At 39.6% G+C, this 21126-nt stretch overlaps 1 protein-coding gene across 2 annotated transcripts in view; it reads left to right on the top strand.

Moving 5' to 3' along the window:
• The first annotated feature begins 11911 nt into the window (after positions 1-11911).
• CRIM1 (cysteine rich transmembrane BMP regulator 1) overlaps positions 11912-21126 on the top strand; it is a 1731222-nt gene continuing 1722007 nt past the window's right edge. The window contains exon 1 of one of the 2 annotated variants that reach the window (XM_044058922.1): positions 11912-12831. In XM_044058922.1, the coding sequence (XP_043914857.1) occupies positions 12354-12831 (478 nt within the window). In that variant the 5' untranslated portion in view covers positions 11912-12353. The remainder of the gene's footprint in view (positions 12832-21126) is intronic. The other variant, XM_044058913.1, reaches the window with a different exon arrangement.

The raw sequence follows: 21126 nt of genomic DNA, 5'->3' as shown, positions 1-21126 counted from the left end.
CAGTATCCTACAGAGTGCTTAGAGGCGACATGTGGGCATACAAGGCATTCTCCGACCTAATACAGATGGACCTACTGAACATCAGCAAGTCAAATGGCATCAGAAATACTCAGTCCAGGTATCTAAACTGAATGTTGTGGAGAGATGGATATATATCACAGAGGCTACCACTGTTCCAGAACAGACTATCCATACAAATAAAACAAAGCTCATCCGTCCATATTCAAATGCAACTTGGATCTAAGAATGGGTAATAGAAAATGTACTCCAGGATTGCCCCTCATGCCACTAATGGATAGAGGTAGTTCCTAAATGCTGCATCCCCTACATGGGTCCCCTCAAATTATCTATGGTATGATTACAGTTATTCTCACTAGGGCTAATGTACAATCATCAACCATAGGATATGCAAAATCAATCAGGAAATGTCAATTCAAGCACCAAAAGGGAATTGGCTAAGCTTAAAATGTCCTACAAGTGAACCTATGTTGGGGTAGTAAATAGTTATAACAAATTGCCCTTTTTAGATCACTAAGTGTCCCTCTCACCCTCCGCTGCCCCAGTCTTCAACAGCTTCCGGTGCCTATGCTTTATCGGATCATCTTTTGCAAAACTGCTTGAAAATATATAGTTAGACAAACAACAAAATCATGAATCAAAATAAAAAATTGTATTTGTTTATTTATGTATTGACATTTTTTTAACCAGGAAACTCTGACTGGGTCCTGGGAACTGATTTTAAGGCCCAGGGAGAAAGGCTCCATACACATATTTAAGATCACATCATATAAAGAGATACAGTAGATTAACAGCATTTCAGCATACATTGAAAGGCAGTATAGAATTACTGTGCATACAGAGACATAGGATTTCAGTATACAGAAAGACTAGTTACAATAAACTACAATTCACAGTTTTACTAACAATCAAGTGAGTCTTTTAATGTAAAAAAATTTAGATGCTGAATTTTGTGACAGATTAGTATAATTATGTAGGAGATGGGCCAGAGGTACATGAGAAGTCTAGTTACATCAAGAGAGGCTAGAGATTATGTGATGCAGCTACTTTGAAGAAATGGTTAAGATGTAGTAATACGACATGTAATTAGAAACTGAGAGGATGGTACAAAAAGTGCGAGGTGGTAACACAGACAGATATTCGGGTAAATTTAGCTTATAGGTAAGAGTAAGAAAGGAGTGAGAGAAGGGGTGCGGGGCAAGGTTAGTAGTAAGAAAGATGGAGGATGTAGACAGAGTGAGAGATTGGGGTAATGTTAGCAATAAGGGTTATTGAGGATGTAGAGAGAGTGAGAAATTGGGGGTAAGGTTAGTAGTAAGGAAGACTGAAGATGTAGAGAAAGTGAGAAATTTGGGGGTAAGAGAGATTGAGAATGGAGACATGTTTAGGATGAGGCAAGATATAAAAAAATAAAGTGAAGAGTGAGAAGATAGATTTTAGTTAGTAAGAAGAGTGGGGCAACTTACTGGAAGGGGTTATTTGATATTGTGATGATAGGAGGTACTGCCAGCTATGCCAGAAGTAGGGCAGAGGATGTTTAACATATGCCAGCACAGCTAGCTGAATTCTGTAAAGAATTACATGTTATTTATATATCAAACTGATTTGTACAGATGCTTGTGTTCAGAAAATGTATTTGTAAAGCTGCTTGTGTTAAAAAAATTATTAACAATATGCCTTGCTGGGCAGCAAAGAAATGTACATATATTGTAACTGTTTAAATACACACACACACACATTTATATATGTATGTATACACACACACACACATATATAAATTATATACATACTGCAGCAGTGGATACCGGCATGTACCTCACTAAACACCTGCAACAACTGGAGAGGTCACAGAAGTACCTCACAAAGAGGATCATAGGCCTTAAACATTTGTCCTATATGGACAGACTAAAAAAATTCCAACTATTCTCTGTCTCATATCGCCTACTTGGAGGCGATCTCTGCTTGACTTACAAAGCCATGTCTGACCCAGCTCTGTTAGAAATGCTTCATCAAAAGAAATCCCAATCGCCCCGCACCACATGCTCCAGAGACCTCAGCCTCATTACCACAATCAACAGAACATGCTGGAGGGACAGGTTCATAACCCAGAGACTGCCCATGCTATGGAATAGACTTTCCATACATGTTAAGCAGAGCACCTCACTGACCCTCTTCAAGAGAAATCTTGATGACTGGATGGGAAATAGAAAATTCACCCCAGGGATCACTCCAGAGGCTTTACTCGACAGAGGCACTGGAACTAAGGTCGGGTGGCACATTGCCAGGGTAATCCTAAGGGCTAGGCTTGTAAAGGCCCCAGGGCCATAAACCTAGTACACACCTATGAACCTATGAAACTAAATCCACCTGACTGAGAAATAGTAAGAAAATGAAATTACTTGTCCTAGGCCATAAAGATGTTATCTCACAGTTTTGAATGTGGCCAGAGATAAAAAGTACGTACTAGGAAGCTTCGAAGCCTCCTGCATTGCAATTGGGGTGCACTAATTGCTACTCTAAAAAGATGGAGGTGTGAAATTGTTTTATGACTTCCAGGAGCTACAACATATCTTAGCAAGGCTCTGTGTGTGTGTATTACTGACATCTACAGATAAATCCTGACAGCTTCTAGCAAACTTCTGGGAAACAGAAGTCAGATGACCAGATGTATGTGATGTCATTCTGTAAAGAAATAATGTTTTAATATTAGAGGAGACTGAAGTCTTAGCAGCACTCTGTTACTTGGAACCTGATATAGAAGGATCCCTCACCTTCTTCATATTGCATTGCTCTATTAAGTGAACCAGGGAATAGTAACTCTTTAAATTAGTCAGGAAAATACAGTAAGATTAGTTAAGTACTGTTTTTCTGTATTTGTGTGAATCTATTAATCTGTGTTATTTTAATATTTCCTGTGGTTGAAACTCTGGTGTTTATTGTAAAGAGATACTTAGTATTTTCATGTTCTTTTATTATTTACTATTAAATATATTTAAACCTTTCATTGTGACTGGTCCTTTTAGGAAATGTTTAATCTTTGAGAGTACTTAATTTGGTGAAGTTGCAGCCACTCCTGAAAGTCTTACTGCTTGGTCAACATTACGATTGCTATTAGTATTAACTTCACTCACTATATTTGGATACCCTTTTAAGAGCCTTATAGTAACTGACTGGGGGCAGTGAATTTACCTAATAGTCTAGGCAAAGTTGGTGGACTGGGTAATCTGTGTCAGCCTTTCCCCAGAAGTGTGTATGAAAATTAAATCTCAAAGACTGTGTATGTCAGCTACTTGGGGCAGGGACATGAAGCAATGGTTTCACAGAGAGAGAGAGAGAGAGTGGTGGAGGACTTGGCTTGGACATTTGGCTGAGGATGTAACTCTGCAGCTATGCCAGTGATGAGCCTTGTTTGGGACCTGGGGAAAGACAGATATAAAGAAATCCAGACCCCAGGCTGACTGTGCTCCCTGTGTGCTCTTAAGGTAAACTGTGCTTGATGCAGAGAGGTCTGCATCTGGAAATACTGAGTGTATCCATTTGTATTCCAAGTGAACGTCCCTCTCCAGTGTCAGTGGTGAGGATTCGGGCTCCTTGATTACTGGCCCAAAGTGGGGACCTCACAGAAATTAGGCAGGTTTTGAGAAGGATCATGTCCAGGTTTTGCCCAAGTATTCTTTTAATGAGGGAAAATTGGTATTATATCTGATATTAGTAAGAAGATTATTCCAAGCTTTGACAAAGGAATAGGAGAACAAGCTTTTTCTTGCAGATTTTCTGGGTTTGTGCATTGACAGCAGTTCTTTATCTTCTGATCTTAGTGATCTCGAGGGAGATAGTAGGATAGGACAGATCTTAGAGCAGGGCAGGCAGTGGGATTATAGACAATTTTATGGCCTGTTAAGAGAGTACATGTAGTTCAGGTACTGTGGCAGTAGAAGCTATTTAAGGGACTGCAATAGGGGGCAGTGGTGGGAATAAGATTTGGAGCCAGTGGCAAATATTTTAGTATAACAGGATTCAAGTTTTGATTTGAGTGAGATCTAAAGATATGCAAATACATTAATAATTTATTTATTTATTTATTTTATTTTATTTATTTATTTTACATTTGTTGACCGGGATAGTCCGACTGGACACATGTCCATTTTCAGCGGAGGCCCGGGGAGAAAAGCTCCAATAGGACAAAATAGATTACAATAATATATGACAGATAACATACAGTTGTTGATTATACATTTAATACACAGATGGGAAACAAGTTCACTAGTATGTACAATAACAATTATAAAAAAGAAACAAGACCTTCATGTTGTTAGTTTCCGGTAGAGAGTAGTTGGCTTAATGCTTATGTAGAAAATAACATTCCTGAGGAAATGGATGGGGAAAAAATGGATTAGTCTGGATTAGAGCATTGGCAAAGCCAGTGGGATTTGAGGTGGTGGGAGAGGCCTTTCTTGAATGTATTTAGGGAGGTGGAATTGGTGAGACTAGGTGGAAGAGAATTTCATATTTTACCCACTGTGTTGGAAAACAGAGAGTCACCTCCTGAGTTACAGGATTTGAGCGTCTGTGCAAGTAATCTGTGTGATGATCTAAGTCTGTTTAGATTTGTGTAAGGGGTGATTAATCTACTCAGATCAGGGATGTTGTCCGGTTGAGAGAGTATTTTGTAAGCAACTAAAAGTTGCTGCTGTAGGATTAGGTTTGGTAGTTCTATCCAGCCTAGGTTCTGAAGATTAGTACAATGATGGGTTTTGTAGGGTAAGCCAGTTACAAATCTGACAATATGATTATAACAGCAAGAGAGTTTAGACAGATCTGATTTGTTGGGGTTTGTAAGTATAGGGGAGGCATACAAGAGGGTGGATAGGAGGTGGGTGCGAGCAATAGCAACTTTTGCCATGGGAGTCAGGGACCCCAGTTTCTTATGAACAGTCTTAATAGTCTGGCTGATGTGTACATCAAATCTGAGTTTGTTGTCGATGGTAACTCCTAGTAGCTTGGTGTGGGGGTCGGGGGAGATGATGGTTCCATTTTTGGATTGTATACAAAAGGGAAAGGTTGGTGTTTTATGGGTAGGATGGAAGAGGAGCATTTTGTTTTTTTTGGGGATAAGGATAAGTTGGCGTTCAGATAGCCATTTCTCTACTGCAGTGAAACAGTCTTGAGTTTTGGATAGTAGAGTAATTGAGGATATATCTGAGCAAAGTAATGTAGAGTCATCCGCGTATTGAATACATGTGGACTCTGGAATGACTTTGTTAAGATCATTAATAAAGATGGAAAATAGGAGAGGGCCAAGTATGGAACCTTGGGGGACTCCTATGGTGTTAGGTAGGAGGTCTGAGAGCTTATTATGCCAGAGCACAGCTTGTTGCCTATCAGAAAGACAGGCATGAAACCAGTCAAGGGTTTTGTTATCCAGGTAGAGAGTTTTAAGGGTTTCATGCATGAGTTTGTGGTTGACCGTGTCAAAAGCTTTTGATAGGTCCAAGAAGAGAGCTGAGGATATTTTTTTGTCATTCCGGTTAAGATTAATAGTGTTTGTGAATGAGAGGAGAGCAGTAGTAGTACTGTGTTTGGGCCTGAAGCCGTGTTGAGAGTTGGTTAGCTAATAAAACTTTCATAAACAAGAATTAAGAGTATGGGATGACGCATGATAGACAAACCACACAGAATATTCAAAATTCATTAAAATGCAACATTAAAATGAGTCTTATGTGCCACCCTACAGGTCTAGTTATCTTAAAAACCTTGGTGGAAAAAATGAATCTTCGTGACTGGGGCAAACTGACATAGTTAATGAGCATGCCAAACATAGTAGATCACTGGATTAAACAGCAAGAAAAAGGACCAAGCCTTAAGAACACATAATTAAAGCAAACAATAGAAATAAGAAAAAACATAGAAAAAAATAACTAAATATATTTGATATAAACAATAATGTGCTCAAAAATGTACCTCCCAGCCAGCAAGACAAGTAATTACTGTCCTCAGAATCCAAAAATGGAATTCTAAAAGGGAAATAGCTGGATATACAACCTCTGACCCCAAAGAACAAAATAAATAAATAAATGAGATAAGTAAAAAGTCACAGACTCCATAAAGAATCCCTTACAGCAGCAAAGTAGAAAAAATCTGTGAAGATATGTGTTATTTTTATTTGTATACCAAGCCTTTTTTGTCTTATTTCTGTTCCATAAATTTTCATAGGCAGGAATGTGGTCAACAGAAGTATTTGGAAGCAGACTGCAATAATCAGATTACTTGCAGAAAAAATGTAAGGCCATTTGTTAATTAAATTTTCTTTAAGCAATCAGTTATCTACAAGGTGGAGTGTCTTACTCCTCCTGAGAATGCTTTCTTCACACCTCTGATTTTTTTTTTTTGCACTGAACAAGGCTTTTGAGTGGTCTATTTTGTAATTCTTGTACAGACACGTTATCCTTACTACTGACCCCCCACCCCCAACGGGCACACAGTTTTGTTGTTGGTCAGTAATCTGTAATATTTACATAGAGAGATTATGGATGAGCATGCAGAGAGGGAGGAAGCAACTTACTCAACCAATCAGAATACATGGCAAGCTGGTGTAGAGTATTTTGAGATGATGCTATAAAAGGGCCAAGGCACTAAGTTGTGGATGTTCTTCATGTTAAAACAAATGTATAAGGCACTATATAATTAGAAGCAGCATTTTTTAAGCAAACATCCTGGCTAACTCATTAGTAGCTGGTTCAGATGTCTTCTGCTTGCTCTTACTACTGTTGTTGAAGTAAGGGGCAACCTTGTTTGAGCCAAAGGAATAAAGCATGTTAAAAAAGGTGCAAAGTAATACTGAAATGTGTAGTATTTCTCTGGGAGGTTCAGATTAGATTCCTGTAGTGCCAAATACCAAAATCATGGAACAGAGCAGTAATCACCGTTTTCCATAGGAAATGACTGGCAGTGCAGTTTCAAAGTGGGTGACAGCAGTGTTCCCCTTGTTTGGGAGATTTCTCCCTTATTTATTTTTATGCAACCAAGGAGTTGATATATATATGTGCGTGTGTATATGTGTCTGGAAGTGTGGGGAGGGGGACAGGGGGGACTTGCCCCCCTGAAAAAAATGCTTATAGTTTTGGTTTTCTCCATTCTGATATTTTAGCCATTTGCGTTTGGCACTATGTTTTTTTTTGGCATCTTTGTCATTCTGGATTTTACAGTAGATTAAAATATACTGAAGCTGCCAGAATTACTTCCCTACATTTCACTGAGCATAAACTATACAAGATAACATCTGTTTGCGTGCAACTCGGTGTACATTAATTCCCCAAACATTTTTTTCTTAGGAAATCATTGCTGGTAAGGTTTCTGCACAGCAACGATTCTTTTCTTTTGGGATAGTTTTCCATTTATTGTGTTTGTGTGATTATGGTTCATTGTGATCAGTGCACTACCCTGCTAAACAAATTTAGTAAATACATAATTATATACAAGGATATGTGCCCATAGAATGGCACACGGCAATGGTGGTCCCGCTACACAAGGGTGGGGCCACAACTGACCCTGGGAACTACCGACCAATAAGCCTGACTAGTCTGATCTGTAAGGCTATGGAGCGAATTATTATGGAACTCATAAATGGAGAGAATTGGGAACCTCCAGTCGCTGGAGCCCACACAGATCGGCCTCGTCAAGGGCAGATCATGCCTCCTGAACCTGGTGGATTTCTTTGAGACAGTTACTCAGGCTATAGATAAGGGAAAGGAGGTACAAACAGCTTACCTTGACCTTGCTAAAGCATTTGACACCATTCCCCATTCAGGTATTATTGATAAGCTCACCAGCCTGGGCATAAACCCTTACGTCATAAGATGGATCGCAAACTGGCTCTCAGACAGATCCCATAAAGTAAGAGTAGCGGGATCTATGTCCGAATCCAGACCAGTAACAAGTGGTGTGCCTCAGGGCTCTGCCCTGGGGCCCCTCCTGTTTGGCATATACTGCTCAGAAGTACAGGCAAGCACGGAAGGGCTGTGGCTGACTAAGTTTGCGGACGACTGCAAACTGGGTGCTATAATAGAGTCTCCGGCTGACATGGAGATCCTCCAGAAGGGCCTAAATGAGACTGATGCATGGTGTCAAAGCCATGGTCTCAAGCTAAATGCAAAAAAAATGTGAACTAATCCCCTTTGGAAAAAACAGAGTACCCACAAACTACAACATAGGAGGTAATCCCCTGAAATCTGAAGAAATAAGGGATCTAGGGACCCAAGTAGATAGTCAGCTTTCCTTTGATAACCATGTTGCCAAAGTGGTTAGAAAATCCTTCTATGTGACCCATCTGATCACAAAAGGGTTTGCATCAAGATCTAAGGATGTAATGGTGCCCCTCTACTCTTCCCTCATCAGACCCATTATTGAGTACAATGCACCAATTGGAATGTACCTGGCTAGACATCCCCAGCAGCTGGAGAGACCACAGAGGTACCTAACCAAGAGGATTACTGGCCTCAGACAGTTGCCCTATGCAGCACGATTGAAAAAGCCAAGACTGTTCTCTGTTGCATTCCGCTTTCTGAGAGGCGATCTCTGTCTAATGTACAGAGCCATGTCTGTCTAATGTACAGAGCCATGTCCAATCCAGAATTGTTGAACATTCTCCATCTTAGCAAAACCAAATCTACTCGAGCTACACGCTCTAGGGATATAAACCTCAGCACAACAATGAATAGAACATGCTGGAGGGATCGATTCCCTTCGCAGAGACTTCCCTTACTATGGAACAGGGTCCCGATCTACATAAGACAGAGCCCCTCACTTCCACTCTTCAAGAGGAACCTTGATGAATGAATGGGTAACAGAAAGTTAACACCGGGGATCACACCAACAGCACTACTAGATAGGGGCCAAGGGTACTAGCTGCTAGTACAAGGGTCTAGGGAACTACTAAAGGGGCGGTGAATACCGCACAATGTGGCTGGGCTAATATATGTCTTCGGGCAGATAGCCCAGTACCAACCTATGAACCTATAAGTCCTGGGGTTGTCTACCATACTGAGGGTGTGCAGGGGAGCTTATTACAAAATCACTTTATTGTTGTTTTTCATATGGATAAGGTTATAACAGATTGCTTTCATATTGTTGCAATCTCACCCAGATATACACTCAGCAAGTCATAGTGGAAGAATGATGAAACTAGTTTGTACTGGAGCAAGCAAAAGATCACATATCAGTTGTGGTGTCATAGACAGAAGCACACACTACCACCCACCCCATACACAAAAGTGAATACTACTCAGACATCCTACTAGTTTATTCTTTACATTTAAGCATAATCACAACTTGAAAAGGTATGGTGTTCCAGGTACAAGAATATCTGGTACAGCTGATATGGGTTTCTGAATTTCCAAGTTTCAGTCTTATCCTGAGTAACTTTCAAGAGAGATCATCTAATATGTGTGGGTACTTATGAAAATGTACGCCATATTTAGCCACTTTAGCTCCATATCTGTGCAGTCCAAAGTTAATTTTTCTGGAAGATTTTGGTAAGCAACATTTTTGCATTTTATGCCCTCAGTGCTACAAGATTAATTTAAAATGTAAAGGAAATCTTAACATGAGCAAATATGAAAATATGTAATGATCCTCTGCAGTTAATGAAACAATATATACCTATTAGAAGCATGCAAGTACAAGTTACATTTTGTGAGTTAAACATCTAATTTAAGACAGCAAGTTTAGAAAGTGTTAAATAATTTATTTAAGAAGTTACTTTCAAGTAACTTGAGAAAGAAGTAAAGGAATGTCATTTAAGTACATTCCTGCTCAAGTTCATCACTGATAGCATACAGCACTGCACCATGGATGGTAAAACTCCACTATGCTCCATCAGTCCCCCCCTCCAAAAGTGGTATTTTCGACAAGATACGTTATTCTGGCTCCCCAAAATCGATGCCAAGCAAACTACTAGTAGTGTTTAAGTTACTGAAAAGAAGAAGTTAATGTGGTGATTATGGTTCCAGAACTGGAAAAGGCACAGTCTTCTGCATTGTATAGTTATAAGCAAAAGTCTTGTCATAGTAAAGTAACTTCTACTTTTATCAGTTTACATTTAATCTACTTCAATGTCACTATCAATTAAAAAAATGTAACAGCAGACCTGAAAAGATTATAGGTTAAACAGTTTTATTTTCGCCATCCTTCTGCTCCTCCCTCAGATAATAAAGGAACTTGCCATGGGATCTATTTACCTGTAAACAGAGTATGACTGAACTGCAGAACACTTTTCCAATAATGCAGTCCCTTTTTTAAACACTACATAAAACAAAACTATGCCTTAGCAAAACCTGTACTGTCTGTATTTCTAGCCTCTATCAGATGTGCTTTTTTTCCACTGGCTCTTTTAAATTTGATACACAGATATTAATAGTTTATGTTTTCATGATACATGCTGTATATGTACTCCCAGTTATGTGGCCTTGTAGCTCAGACAGAGCACTGGCTTAGTAAAACCAGGGGTCACAAGTTCAAATCTCATCGTGGCCTCTGCTTGTCCTTTAAAATGTGGAAGGCAATGTGCATTTGATACATGGTTTCAATGCTCAACAGTCAGGACACTGCCTTCCTTTAATGCAAGTAAAATCCAAAGGCTGTGGATTCTATTCCCCACAGCAAATGTTTGCCTTCTAGTTACAATACTGATACAACAATGTAGCCTAAGGAGGATGCTGCATTATGTATGTATGTATGTATGATGTGTCTCTTTGGGTTGGTATAATGGTTAAGGTGTTTACCTTATACACACACGTGGTATTGGGTTTTCACACCCTTAAAAGGAATTGTGTAAGCTTAAAATGGTCCACAAGGGCGGCCAGCCTAGTACCTTACCTATATGAACCTAGATGCATACTTCCTGCAATGTAACTAGACAGTGAAGTCCAAAACATAGCTACATTATGTCAGGGCCACATATGCATAAATTTGAAACTGAAGTAATTAAAATTTCACTACATCTACATATTAATTCACCCCCCCCCCTAAAAAAATATGTATCTGAATAAAAAATAATAATACAGAAACAATATGCATTACAATTGCTTATTACTCAAGTGTCTTGGTTGTTAAAATGTTAAACGTGTACATAAGAGAACACAATTAAGAAATATACTTCAACATCTGATTAGATTTTCGCTGTGCCACTTACGATTGACAATTACTCTGGACTTACCCAGGTCTCACAGTCACAAAAAAAATCACAATCATTACACCCTAAAACATGGGCTTCGTGTTTTTACAGACATCTTTAAATCAAATTAAAATACCGTAAAACGCCTGACAAGACAAAATTCATTAGAAAACGAATATTTTATGTTAAAAAGGCACCGTGGCAACGAAAACCTGAAAAGAAAGCGAATTTAGATTTGCCATGAGAAACTTCAGATGTACATAAACGTAGATTAACATCCAAAAAATGAGGTAACGTGAGCGTCCCAAGGCTTATCCACAGACCAGTATTGTGTTCACCATAACAATGTACAATCAGAGCCCATATTCCCCTAGCGTGTGAACTTTTCCGAAATGTGTTAACATATTAAAAAGTAACTACGAACTTAAAGTAAAAAGAAAGAAAACCAAGATAGCGACTGACAGAAAGCAACGAGTCCGCGCTCACTCATTGCTGAAGGCACGCGACTGGCCTCGGACCCAGCTGCAGAACCATAACCGCCACTCGCACCTTAACGGTCTACTGCAGAGTGCAACCGTTTCGGCTACTCAATTGCTGCGCGAAGCTATGTAGCCCATATTTGGAATGCAAGGTAGGAAATTAGGAGGGGAGATAGGCGGGGCAGCAGTCGTGACGCCAATGAGGAAACGCACGAGGGCGGGCTGAGTTGGAGAAGGAGCGCTGAATTGAGAACGATAAACAAGGGATAGACGGCCAGAAACGAGAGCAAACTGTAGACAGCGAGTCCTGCTCAACAGCAGCAGCAGCAGGTCTTGTGGTGTAGCGGGAGGAACCCAGCGGCGCCAGCACGAGTGATTACTGATACACGATCGTGAAGCACACTTCTATCCAGGGTTCACCTTGTGGGAGAAATAAGCTGAGTTTATTGGATCACAACACACATTGCGACCATTTCAGGAATTATAGGATTGTCTTGCGTTGCTGGAAGGAACTCTATCGTGGGGATCGGATTGCGTAAAGTATTCAAAAGTTTTCCAAAAAGGAAAGCAAGGAGGAAAACACTTTTGGGGGTCTTTATTTACTGGTGCGAGCGTTTGCTATTTATTGTCGAACTGATGCAGTTCCATCCTGCTCATAGAAGATCATCTTGAGTTATTTTATTTTTATGTTTGGTCTTGATTTGTTTTGCAGACGCATTTTGTTTTTTTTTACAGCACTTACTTACCTTTTGGTCTTTTCTCTCCTGGAGGAGGGGTCTCTTAGGCCCTTTACTTGCACAGTTCCCGTGTTATTTTTTTATTTTGGCTTGATGGATAAAGGAATGTCAGCCCCTCCTAGGATGTACCTGTGCACCGTAAAGTTGCTACTCCTTTATGTTGTTGTGGAGCTTGTCATCACTGGTGGTTGGGCTCTGCTGTGTCTGCGCTGCGACGAGTCCAAGTGCGAGGAGCCCAAGAACTGCACTGGCAGCATTGTGCTGGGCATCTGTGGCTGTTGCTACGTCTGCGCCCGGCAGAAGAATGAGACCTGTGGTGGGGTATATGGACTATATGGAACGTGCGACAGGGGGCTACGATGTGTCATCCGCCCTCCTCCTCTTAACGGCGACTCCATCACCGTTTATGAAGTGGGACTTTGTGAAGGTACGAGGCTGCTACTGCTGAGCTAGGGGTGGTAAATAGATGGACATGCTATAAGTTTCAGAGTAATTGCACTCCAGGGGCATCATGCATAAGAGCTGGACCATGAATGAAGCCCGTAGATGTCATGGGATGTTTTAAAATGACGGGGTGGGGCAAATTCTTTTGCTGGCCCTGCTTTAGGCTTGTGAAATGCTTTTTATCACTTCTGTCAGTGAAGTGCCCATGGATTTTATGTAATAAACAAACGTATTTCTTAGTTGTTTGCTCAACTTGCTTGTAACAAGTATTAATCCCACTGGTTCTGCACAGCTGCATGAGTTTACGTATGTTAGGATAGGCTGATTTCACCCCTGTTTTGATACTGCTCTTTTTTTAATTTCAAGGCGGCCCCTAAAATGTCATTTGCCGAGATTCTTCTTGCTGCTAGTTTTAGGGTTAGTGTATGTGTCAGTATGTAGGTGAATGTACCTAGAGGGGATCGATGGGAGGCATTTGTGTGTTACTTGAGGCCACGACTTGGGAGCTTCATGTAGTTTTGCCCTATTTATGAAAGTATTCTGTTTAAAAAAGTGTATGTGGATATTGCATGATCTCTTGTTGTAGTCTGATTCTAGTTCTTTGGCTTCTGCTGGTATCAGTGTGTGCCTGGTAGTTTTAGGACTAGGTGCCAGCCAAAAAGCCTTTACTGGGTTTATTTTTTAACAAGAATGCTTGTTGTTTTTGCCATATGTACAGTCCCAAGTAGCTGTTTCTCTCTGTCGCTTGTCTCAAGCTACAGGGAATAAATAAACTATAAGGTAGTAAAAAAGTGCTTGTGCATGGTTGTCTTGATTTCATTACCCTGATGTACTTCCAGCTTGGTAGGTGGTTGAGCTGGCCAGTAATATTTGGCATGCATCTCCTGGGTTGAACTCGCTGGCATGCTGGCTTGCTTTCATAGCATGCAAGATGAAATCAAAGGTGCAAAAGAAGGGGCAAATGACATAGCTTGTACCTCTGGTTCAGATACAATTTTTTCTGTATCTTTTATCACATCAGCTTATGAAGGGGAGGGGTGACTGGCAGTAGCACATGTTTCTACACATAGAGCCACATGCATTTAACAGTTTTACTAAACTAAGTAAAATCGGGATGTTTCTGTGTATCTTCTTGCCGTTCATGATGTATTAGGTGCAGGTTTAAGCCTTTTGAAAGCAACTGCTGTTTGTGAGCAAAAGGAAGGTTAAGCTTTCACAACTAAACTGAGAAATGTGTTTTTCTTTTCCTTGAATAAGTGGCATTGGTACAGCTATTTAATCTTTGTAGAAGATGCGTAATTGGTAGGGATCAGTGTGTACACAAGTCTTTCACTTTAGAATAGTACTGGATCAGGCAAATGATGTTGAATGACCCAGCTGCACGGTTACAGTGTTACTTCAGTACAAAAGGCCAAGTAGTCGCTTGTCTTAAACTGCTTTACCCTCTGCATGTCACCAGTGCCCGCTGACACTGAGAATGTGCAATTGTTTTAATATTTTTTTTGTTTGCTGTGCCACTTACTGGGTGTTTTCATTAATTGTATTAGTAGTCTTATCAGTACAGTTTGCTAGAACATTATTTTGGTGCTGGTCTTTGACAAGGTGGGGAAAATGGAAGTGTGACCATGAGCACTGTAGACTGATAGCTATAATATTTTAGGTTTTATAGACTTTGAAAAGTTGTGAACCTGTCTGCTTATGTTATTTCTGCAATACTGCTTTAAAAGGTGTCTGTCATCTTCCTTCCTGTCTACCATTAGGAGGCCACGATAACCTAATGTATGTGAGAAAAAGATTGGTAACTAAGCATGTAAGTAATTATGCTTTCAGTGGCATTATGGCACTTTTTAAGCTTCCTGGATAAATGGGTCTCAGGAATTAATGGTCATTTCCATATGTTTGTGTATAATAAAAAGTATGTTTCTAATCGCTCCAGGCATGTAAATCATTCACTTGTTCTCATGACCTGCATTATCTTTTTATTTTGCTGTTATGTCATGTAGGCTTATGCCATAAAACAAAATTGTTATTGTATGTTTTACCTGCTGGGGACTGCAGACTTTTCACAATGAAGTGCCCCGTCCCCCCAAATGTGTCATGGTTTTAAAGCCTGCTTGTTTTCTGTATCGCGGTGCTTGCAATCCTTCCTCATTGTATGGATTTGTATGCCTTTCTTGTAAGAGGAGGTATTTAGAATATTTGCCAGTATCCACAAGAACATATTTTCTGAACTAAACATGAATAATGGCTTACAGGACAAGAAGCTACCAAAGCTAATTCACATGTATTCAGAGCACAGAAATGACAAAGAAAGCTTTCCTCTTTTGTTTACTTTCTGTATGGCTTTTTTTGGGGGGAGGGGGATCATATGGCACCCAGAGTAACTTGGTCACATTCATTCCTTACAAATCCGTAGAAAGTCACCTGTTAGTAAATTTATGTATTCAGTAAAGGATCAGGTTTTGAAATATAGTAATTTGGTCGTCTTAGCAGTCTTGTCTGAGCCTTTGCACGTTTATGCATAGAATGCGTCACTTCGAATGATAGAACAATAGCATATTTTCACCACCATTTCCTGACCTGAATCAGATTAATTGTTTTCTGTTTTTACTACATGCAAGCAAAAATTGCTGCAAGTCAGATTTTTGTAGACTTACTGCATAATTGCTGTTCACTACTCATAAGTTTGATTTATCTAACAAAGATATACAAACATTTTTTTCCACAACTGCTCAGCTATTTCTCATCTCTGTTAAGTATTTCTTCAATTTACTGGTTTCTTCCTGTGTTCCCCACGAGCTTGTTAGCTGTCAGATCAAATTGACAGATGCTGCTTTGCAATCATAAATGCCTCTGTGCCCAGTACAATAAGTGACCAGTCTCTTGGCAGTTAAAAGGATAATCAGATGCAAACTGTTATTTTGTCCCAAGTGCCAAAGTCACCGTCACCCCAACAACATACAGTAAATGACAACAGACACTCACTGTGCTCTTTGCTGTGCCTGATAGCATTAATTAAAAAGCTGCTGCTTCCTCTCAGTCGAGCTTTCTTCTGAAGAAAGAGCTGCACATGATTTCTTTCTCTCCGTATTACGTTGTGATTGGTGTTGGGGGAGGGGGCTACTACATCTTCTGACATATCCGTTATGGCAACGATGAACTATTAAATCTAGACAATAAAATGTCTTACATTAAAACTGCTAAAGGACAGTATATAATTTTTATTTATTCTTTACTTTCTAAATTTTGTTTAGTTTCAATAAACCATATTGAGACACATGAGCATAAAGTCAGTGTTTTTTTTTTTTAACCTTTTTCAAAACAACAGTAATGGTTGAATGAAGCTTAATAAAACAACAGCAGTGCTGTAGGAAACATCCCTTTGTTTGTTGCTTCTTTGCAAGATTTCTTAAATCTAAGGCTTTAAGACAGTAGCTTTGTCAACTTTTTAGAATTTCGTGTTTTTCTTTAATTAAACTGCTTGAAAAATATTTTACTTGTGAAGAATGTAGCTCAATTTCATTTTGATCATTTAGTCAGTGACCTAGCTGGCACTTCATTGATTACTACTGCTGTTTCTTATTTGTTTAAATTTTGCTTTGTTATGCTTGTAATATAGACACTGCAGCTGCCTTGTAATTGACTAAAGAATTTATCTACTACTTTGTGTTGTCACTTTAGTGTTTGTGTTTTTGTGCGCGTGTATGTGTGTCCCCCTGTGTGTGTATTGAGGGACTACTGATGAACTATAGCATTTTCAATCTGACTTAATGGCTCAGGCTGGGTTTTTTTTTTCTGTATGCCTTACTAGGTGGTTGCCAGATGTATATTAAGTTGTTTAAATTAGTTGCTAGTCCAGGATTCACTTAATCATTTTGCAGTTAAAAAATCCTGTCTGGAATTTCCAGATGGTTATGCATACTCGAGCACAGTAATCAAATCAGCTGTACCAATACTTTGTAATGCAAGTAACAGACAAATGCTCTGAAAACATGTAAGATCAGTTACAGCCAACTTACTAAAAGCATTGCAAGCTTAAACAGCAAAGTATTTTTGTGATCCGCCTACCTTAACCACTTAAACTCCTAGTACCCTTCTAATTCATTTCCCCCATCTTGCTTGGAGTTCATCACACATCACCCCTTGTAAGGGCTCCTCTTTCTCATGATGAGATTAGGCTTTCAGCAGCTGCATATGGCCATAACTGTGAGATGCAAGTGATGAGTACCCTGTGGCCATCATCTATTTATGCAAGTAAAATACACCCCTGGGATTCCACCTGTGTCCCTGCTGGACAGTGGCATAGGGTGCTGACTTGTTGGAACATGGGCTAAATTCTTGGCTAGGCTTGTAAGGGCCTCAGTAACTTCCTATGAAATATTCTTCACAAATTAACTAAACGAGAGTCAGTTTTCCAACAGAATGGAACCAACAGTCAGTTTGGGGCTAAAAACGTAAAGAAATTAACAAAATGCTATGTAATAAAATAGTAATGTGGAGGGACTTCACCTCACACCCCTTCCAGTAATGTGCAGTGTAAACTCCATATCCCTTAGCTTAGAAGAAAATGCTAGTTTCTGTGTCGTTAAATTGCCTTTAGCAACTTGAATCTCAGTAAACGATTTCTCAGTAAATCACAGTTGAGAAATTAAATGTATATGTTATCATAGATAGTTTTGTTTTTCTTTTATTTTTAACTTTTTTTTTTTTGGGTTATTCTTGTGTGTCGAACTTGCATGCAGATTCTGCTGCCCTTGGGGCCCCTCACCCATAGTGCACTTACTTCACATTTATATACTCAGCCAACTCTTTTTTAATAAATAAGAAAGAAGTGGATGTACTAAACAAAGCCAGGAACTAAATACAAAACTAATACCCTGGAGTTAGAAACCAGTCACACTCTTTCACGTGTGCAAACAAAAACGTTTATTCCAAAACAAGATTTAACATTTTTGCCCCTACTCGGCCAACTCTTTTTTTTTTATATATACTTTAGCCTTATGGGCTCCACCGGAGGGCAGTCTTGTGGCAGATAATGCCACTCCCCCCTCCTACTGGGTAGGAGAACAAGCCATTCAGCCTAACTAGCTTCTCTGGTGCCGGATCCACTGCTCAAACCCACATTGCCTAAAGCATGGTCTCTTCATTAATTGAGTTGGCTTTAAATGGGGTATTTTTGACTGTAGCTTTAAAAAATTATATGAGGGGAGCTTGTTTAAGAGAGCCGGAGGTGGAAGCAAGCAGTTCTAAAATCGCTATTTTGTATGGCTTAATGCCAAGATAACTGAAGCCAAGTTCTTGTACAACCAGGCGACGACCACTACACCAAGAATCATGGAACTCTTATCCTTTATTTGTTTGGTCAAAAGCTGTTAATTACTTAGGGCCAGACCTGTGTTTACGAGGAACTGTATACTTATATGGGTCTGAAGGCAGTCCTCTATTTCATGGAAGCCCCTGGGTAAGACAGAAAAAACAAGATTAATTTGGTGGGTGCAAGAGGACCCTTGTTTGTGTACAGGTTTGTAGCCCTTGCATTCTACAGTAGGTATAGGTGGTGGGTACTGCTTTCTTGTAGCCCTTGCTTGTGTCTGGAGGTCGTAAAGTGTGAGGGTACTAGTGCTGTCACCATTTACTAAAAGGTGTCTGAGTCAAGGACTGTCTCCAGGAAAAAAGAAACCATCATAAGTAAGGCTGCTAATTGTCCTTGTTTGTCGCTGTGGGGGTCACTCATTGGTAGTACGGTTTTGTCTTGTATATCAAGTAAGTGTCCAGCAACAAAGCATTGTAACAGCATGCAATTTAATGGGATAAAATTGCAGACACAAGGAAAAGCACAAGCTAAAGAAATCTGTGTTTTGATTGGGGGATTCTGTTTTCTTGGCAGACTTCTTCTACTGAATGTGTTTCTTTTCTCCAGAAGCTGATGTTGTTGCCATTAAGATTAAGATATTTCTTGTTCTTTTCTGCTGAATATGCTCGGTCATGGTTCCCCACTTTTCTTTTTGCATCTGTGCTGCACTTTTTCCTTTCCTAAGAGGTATGCTGCTGTCCTTCGTTTGCTCATTCTAAATAAACATCGTGTAACAGAGACCCCTGCTGGGACTGCTGGGCTGCTGAAATGCTCGTTGTCATAGCATGGTGTTTGTGGCTAAGGTTTCTGTGATCACTGGAGGGTTACATGATTGCAGTGTGTCAGGAGGATTAAGCTGTCCAGTGTCTCCTCTTACAGCGAAGGAAACTGCATGACCCCATTGCTGACTGGGAAGGTGATTCCCAAGCTGTGCAGTTCTTATACTCGCAGCCTTCTCTGGCATCATTAGACATAGCTGAATCCCTACACAGTCGGTGCTGTCAGAAAGGCAGTTCATGACCGACTGAGAGATGTGTTAATAGCTTATTTTATAGGGCAGTACTAAACTCTGAAAAGAAGTGTGCTCCACTTTTGCACAAAGAATATCTAGTAAAGATACCCAGACCTATACTGAACTCTCTTTTGTTGTCTCCGTTTATAAGCAGGGCTTCCTGGGTATCACTTGCTGTTAATCTCTTTCATACAGCATAGTGCATTACTGATTTGGCTCAAATTGCCTCGGTTATGTCTGTTTTGTTTTAGGTAGAAAGTAAAATTGTAATTTATGTAAAAGTTGGAATTTTAGTTTTTGAGTGTTTTATTATAGTATGTCAGTAAAAAATGGTTTAAATAAATAAAATATTAGCAAGAAAACATTTTTGATTCCCTTCTAATTTGTTTTGTATTTCGTGTATCCTTATTTTGGAAGCATGTTTGACTATTTTTATACTTGGTGGCATTTTCAGTAATTTCACAGAGGAAGCTTTACCTCAGCAGTTCCCACCTTCCGTTTCCACTTTCGCTTTGTGATAACAGAAACACATACATTAGTTGCGGACTACATCTGAGATCTATGAGGTCCATCTGTTTTGTTGGATTCTCTCTTACCTCTAGATTTTGCTGTGTACCACCATGACTATAGAACCCCAGTGTGGAAAGTTACATTATGTTTTAAAATTAATTTTCACTAATATAGTTATTATCTGAATAAGAAAATGGATGAACACAAGATTTTGGCATTTATTTAAATTTAACTTGACAATTGTACAGTCACTCATTTAAGTAGCACAATCGATGCTTTGTACATTACCAGAAAAGTATGCTGTGAACAAGGGTAGGGGCAGAACCAAATTTCATCATACTGTGAACTTGAGTTGATCTGCATGTTTTACTTTAGTTTGTAGTCATATTGTAAGAGCTTTGTAAAGATCATATGCACTATTTTACTATGGCTATCATGTGTTGACAGACTTTTCAATAGCACCTCACCCTACATCAAAACAGCTAACACTGGCCAATTAGGAAATCAGAAAGTTGGGAAGCCAAATGTATTGCATGTTATATATTCAGAGAGCAGTTGCTTAGAAGCACTGGTTCTGTACTGGAAACTTGATTTGTTACTGGAACTGTGCTAATATGCATGCATGTGCATTGTGTGTGTGTGTGTGTGTGTGGTAAGTTTGTTAGCATGTAAGTATCCACATTTCACGTATGTGTGTTTGTGTATGGGTGTGCAGTGCAAGTGCATGCATATGTAGGCATGTTGTCTGGGTAGGTGTGTACTAACAATATTTTAGAACAACTTCCGTTTGAAAACTGGCATATACTGTACCTCACTAAGTAACTGCAAATAAAGGCTTGTCAGTGTTCTTCCAGCATGCTTCTGGGAGGTACAGTTCTTGCTTGTATGACTTTAGTAGAACAAGACAGTGGGCACCTGGTTATTCTTTGAAAAACGAGTGTAGATGAAAACATTTGTAGCAGCTGTGAACTTGGTGATGATTGCAGATATTGTAAGGTCTAGATTAGTTGATCAAAGACAATCCTTCAAAGTAGACAAATTTACCAGTACTGTACATTCAAAAATCCATAAAAAATGTATATATAAGACTTGGAATAAATTTGCCTACATTTACTAGAGTAAGACACTACACTCTTAGATTGGAAGGGAATTGTAGCAGCCATGCATTTTTTGTGGTCGAGTAAAACTGTCCAACTTCCAAACCTGAATGAGTTACCAAATTTGTGTAGAGGGGTGAATATGAAAAGAAGACAAATTTGGCCAACCAAAAGAAAAATCAAAGGTATGCAGGGCTCCTGAATGGCTCGGCTATTGGCACCAGTGTCTGGTGAGACCCTACCAAGCCAGCCTGAGTGTCTCATGCTTGATATACCTGACTGCAATCTAGTTGCACTTCTTTAGGG

This window comes from Protopterus annectens, chromosome 1.part2, assembly GCF_019279795.1.
Source record: "Protopterus annectens isolate FY-2018-M chromosome 1.part2, PAN1.0, whole genome shotgun sequence".
In the NCBI taxonomy this organism is placed as follows: domain Eukaryota; kingdom Metazoa; phylum Chordata; order Ceratodontiformes; family Protopteridae; genus Protopterus; species Protopterus annectens.
Note: the sequence above shows the minus strand (reverse complement) of the source record. Positions and strands in the feature narration are given on the sequence as shown.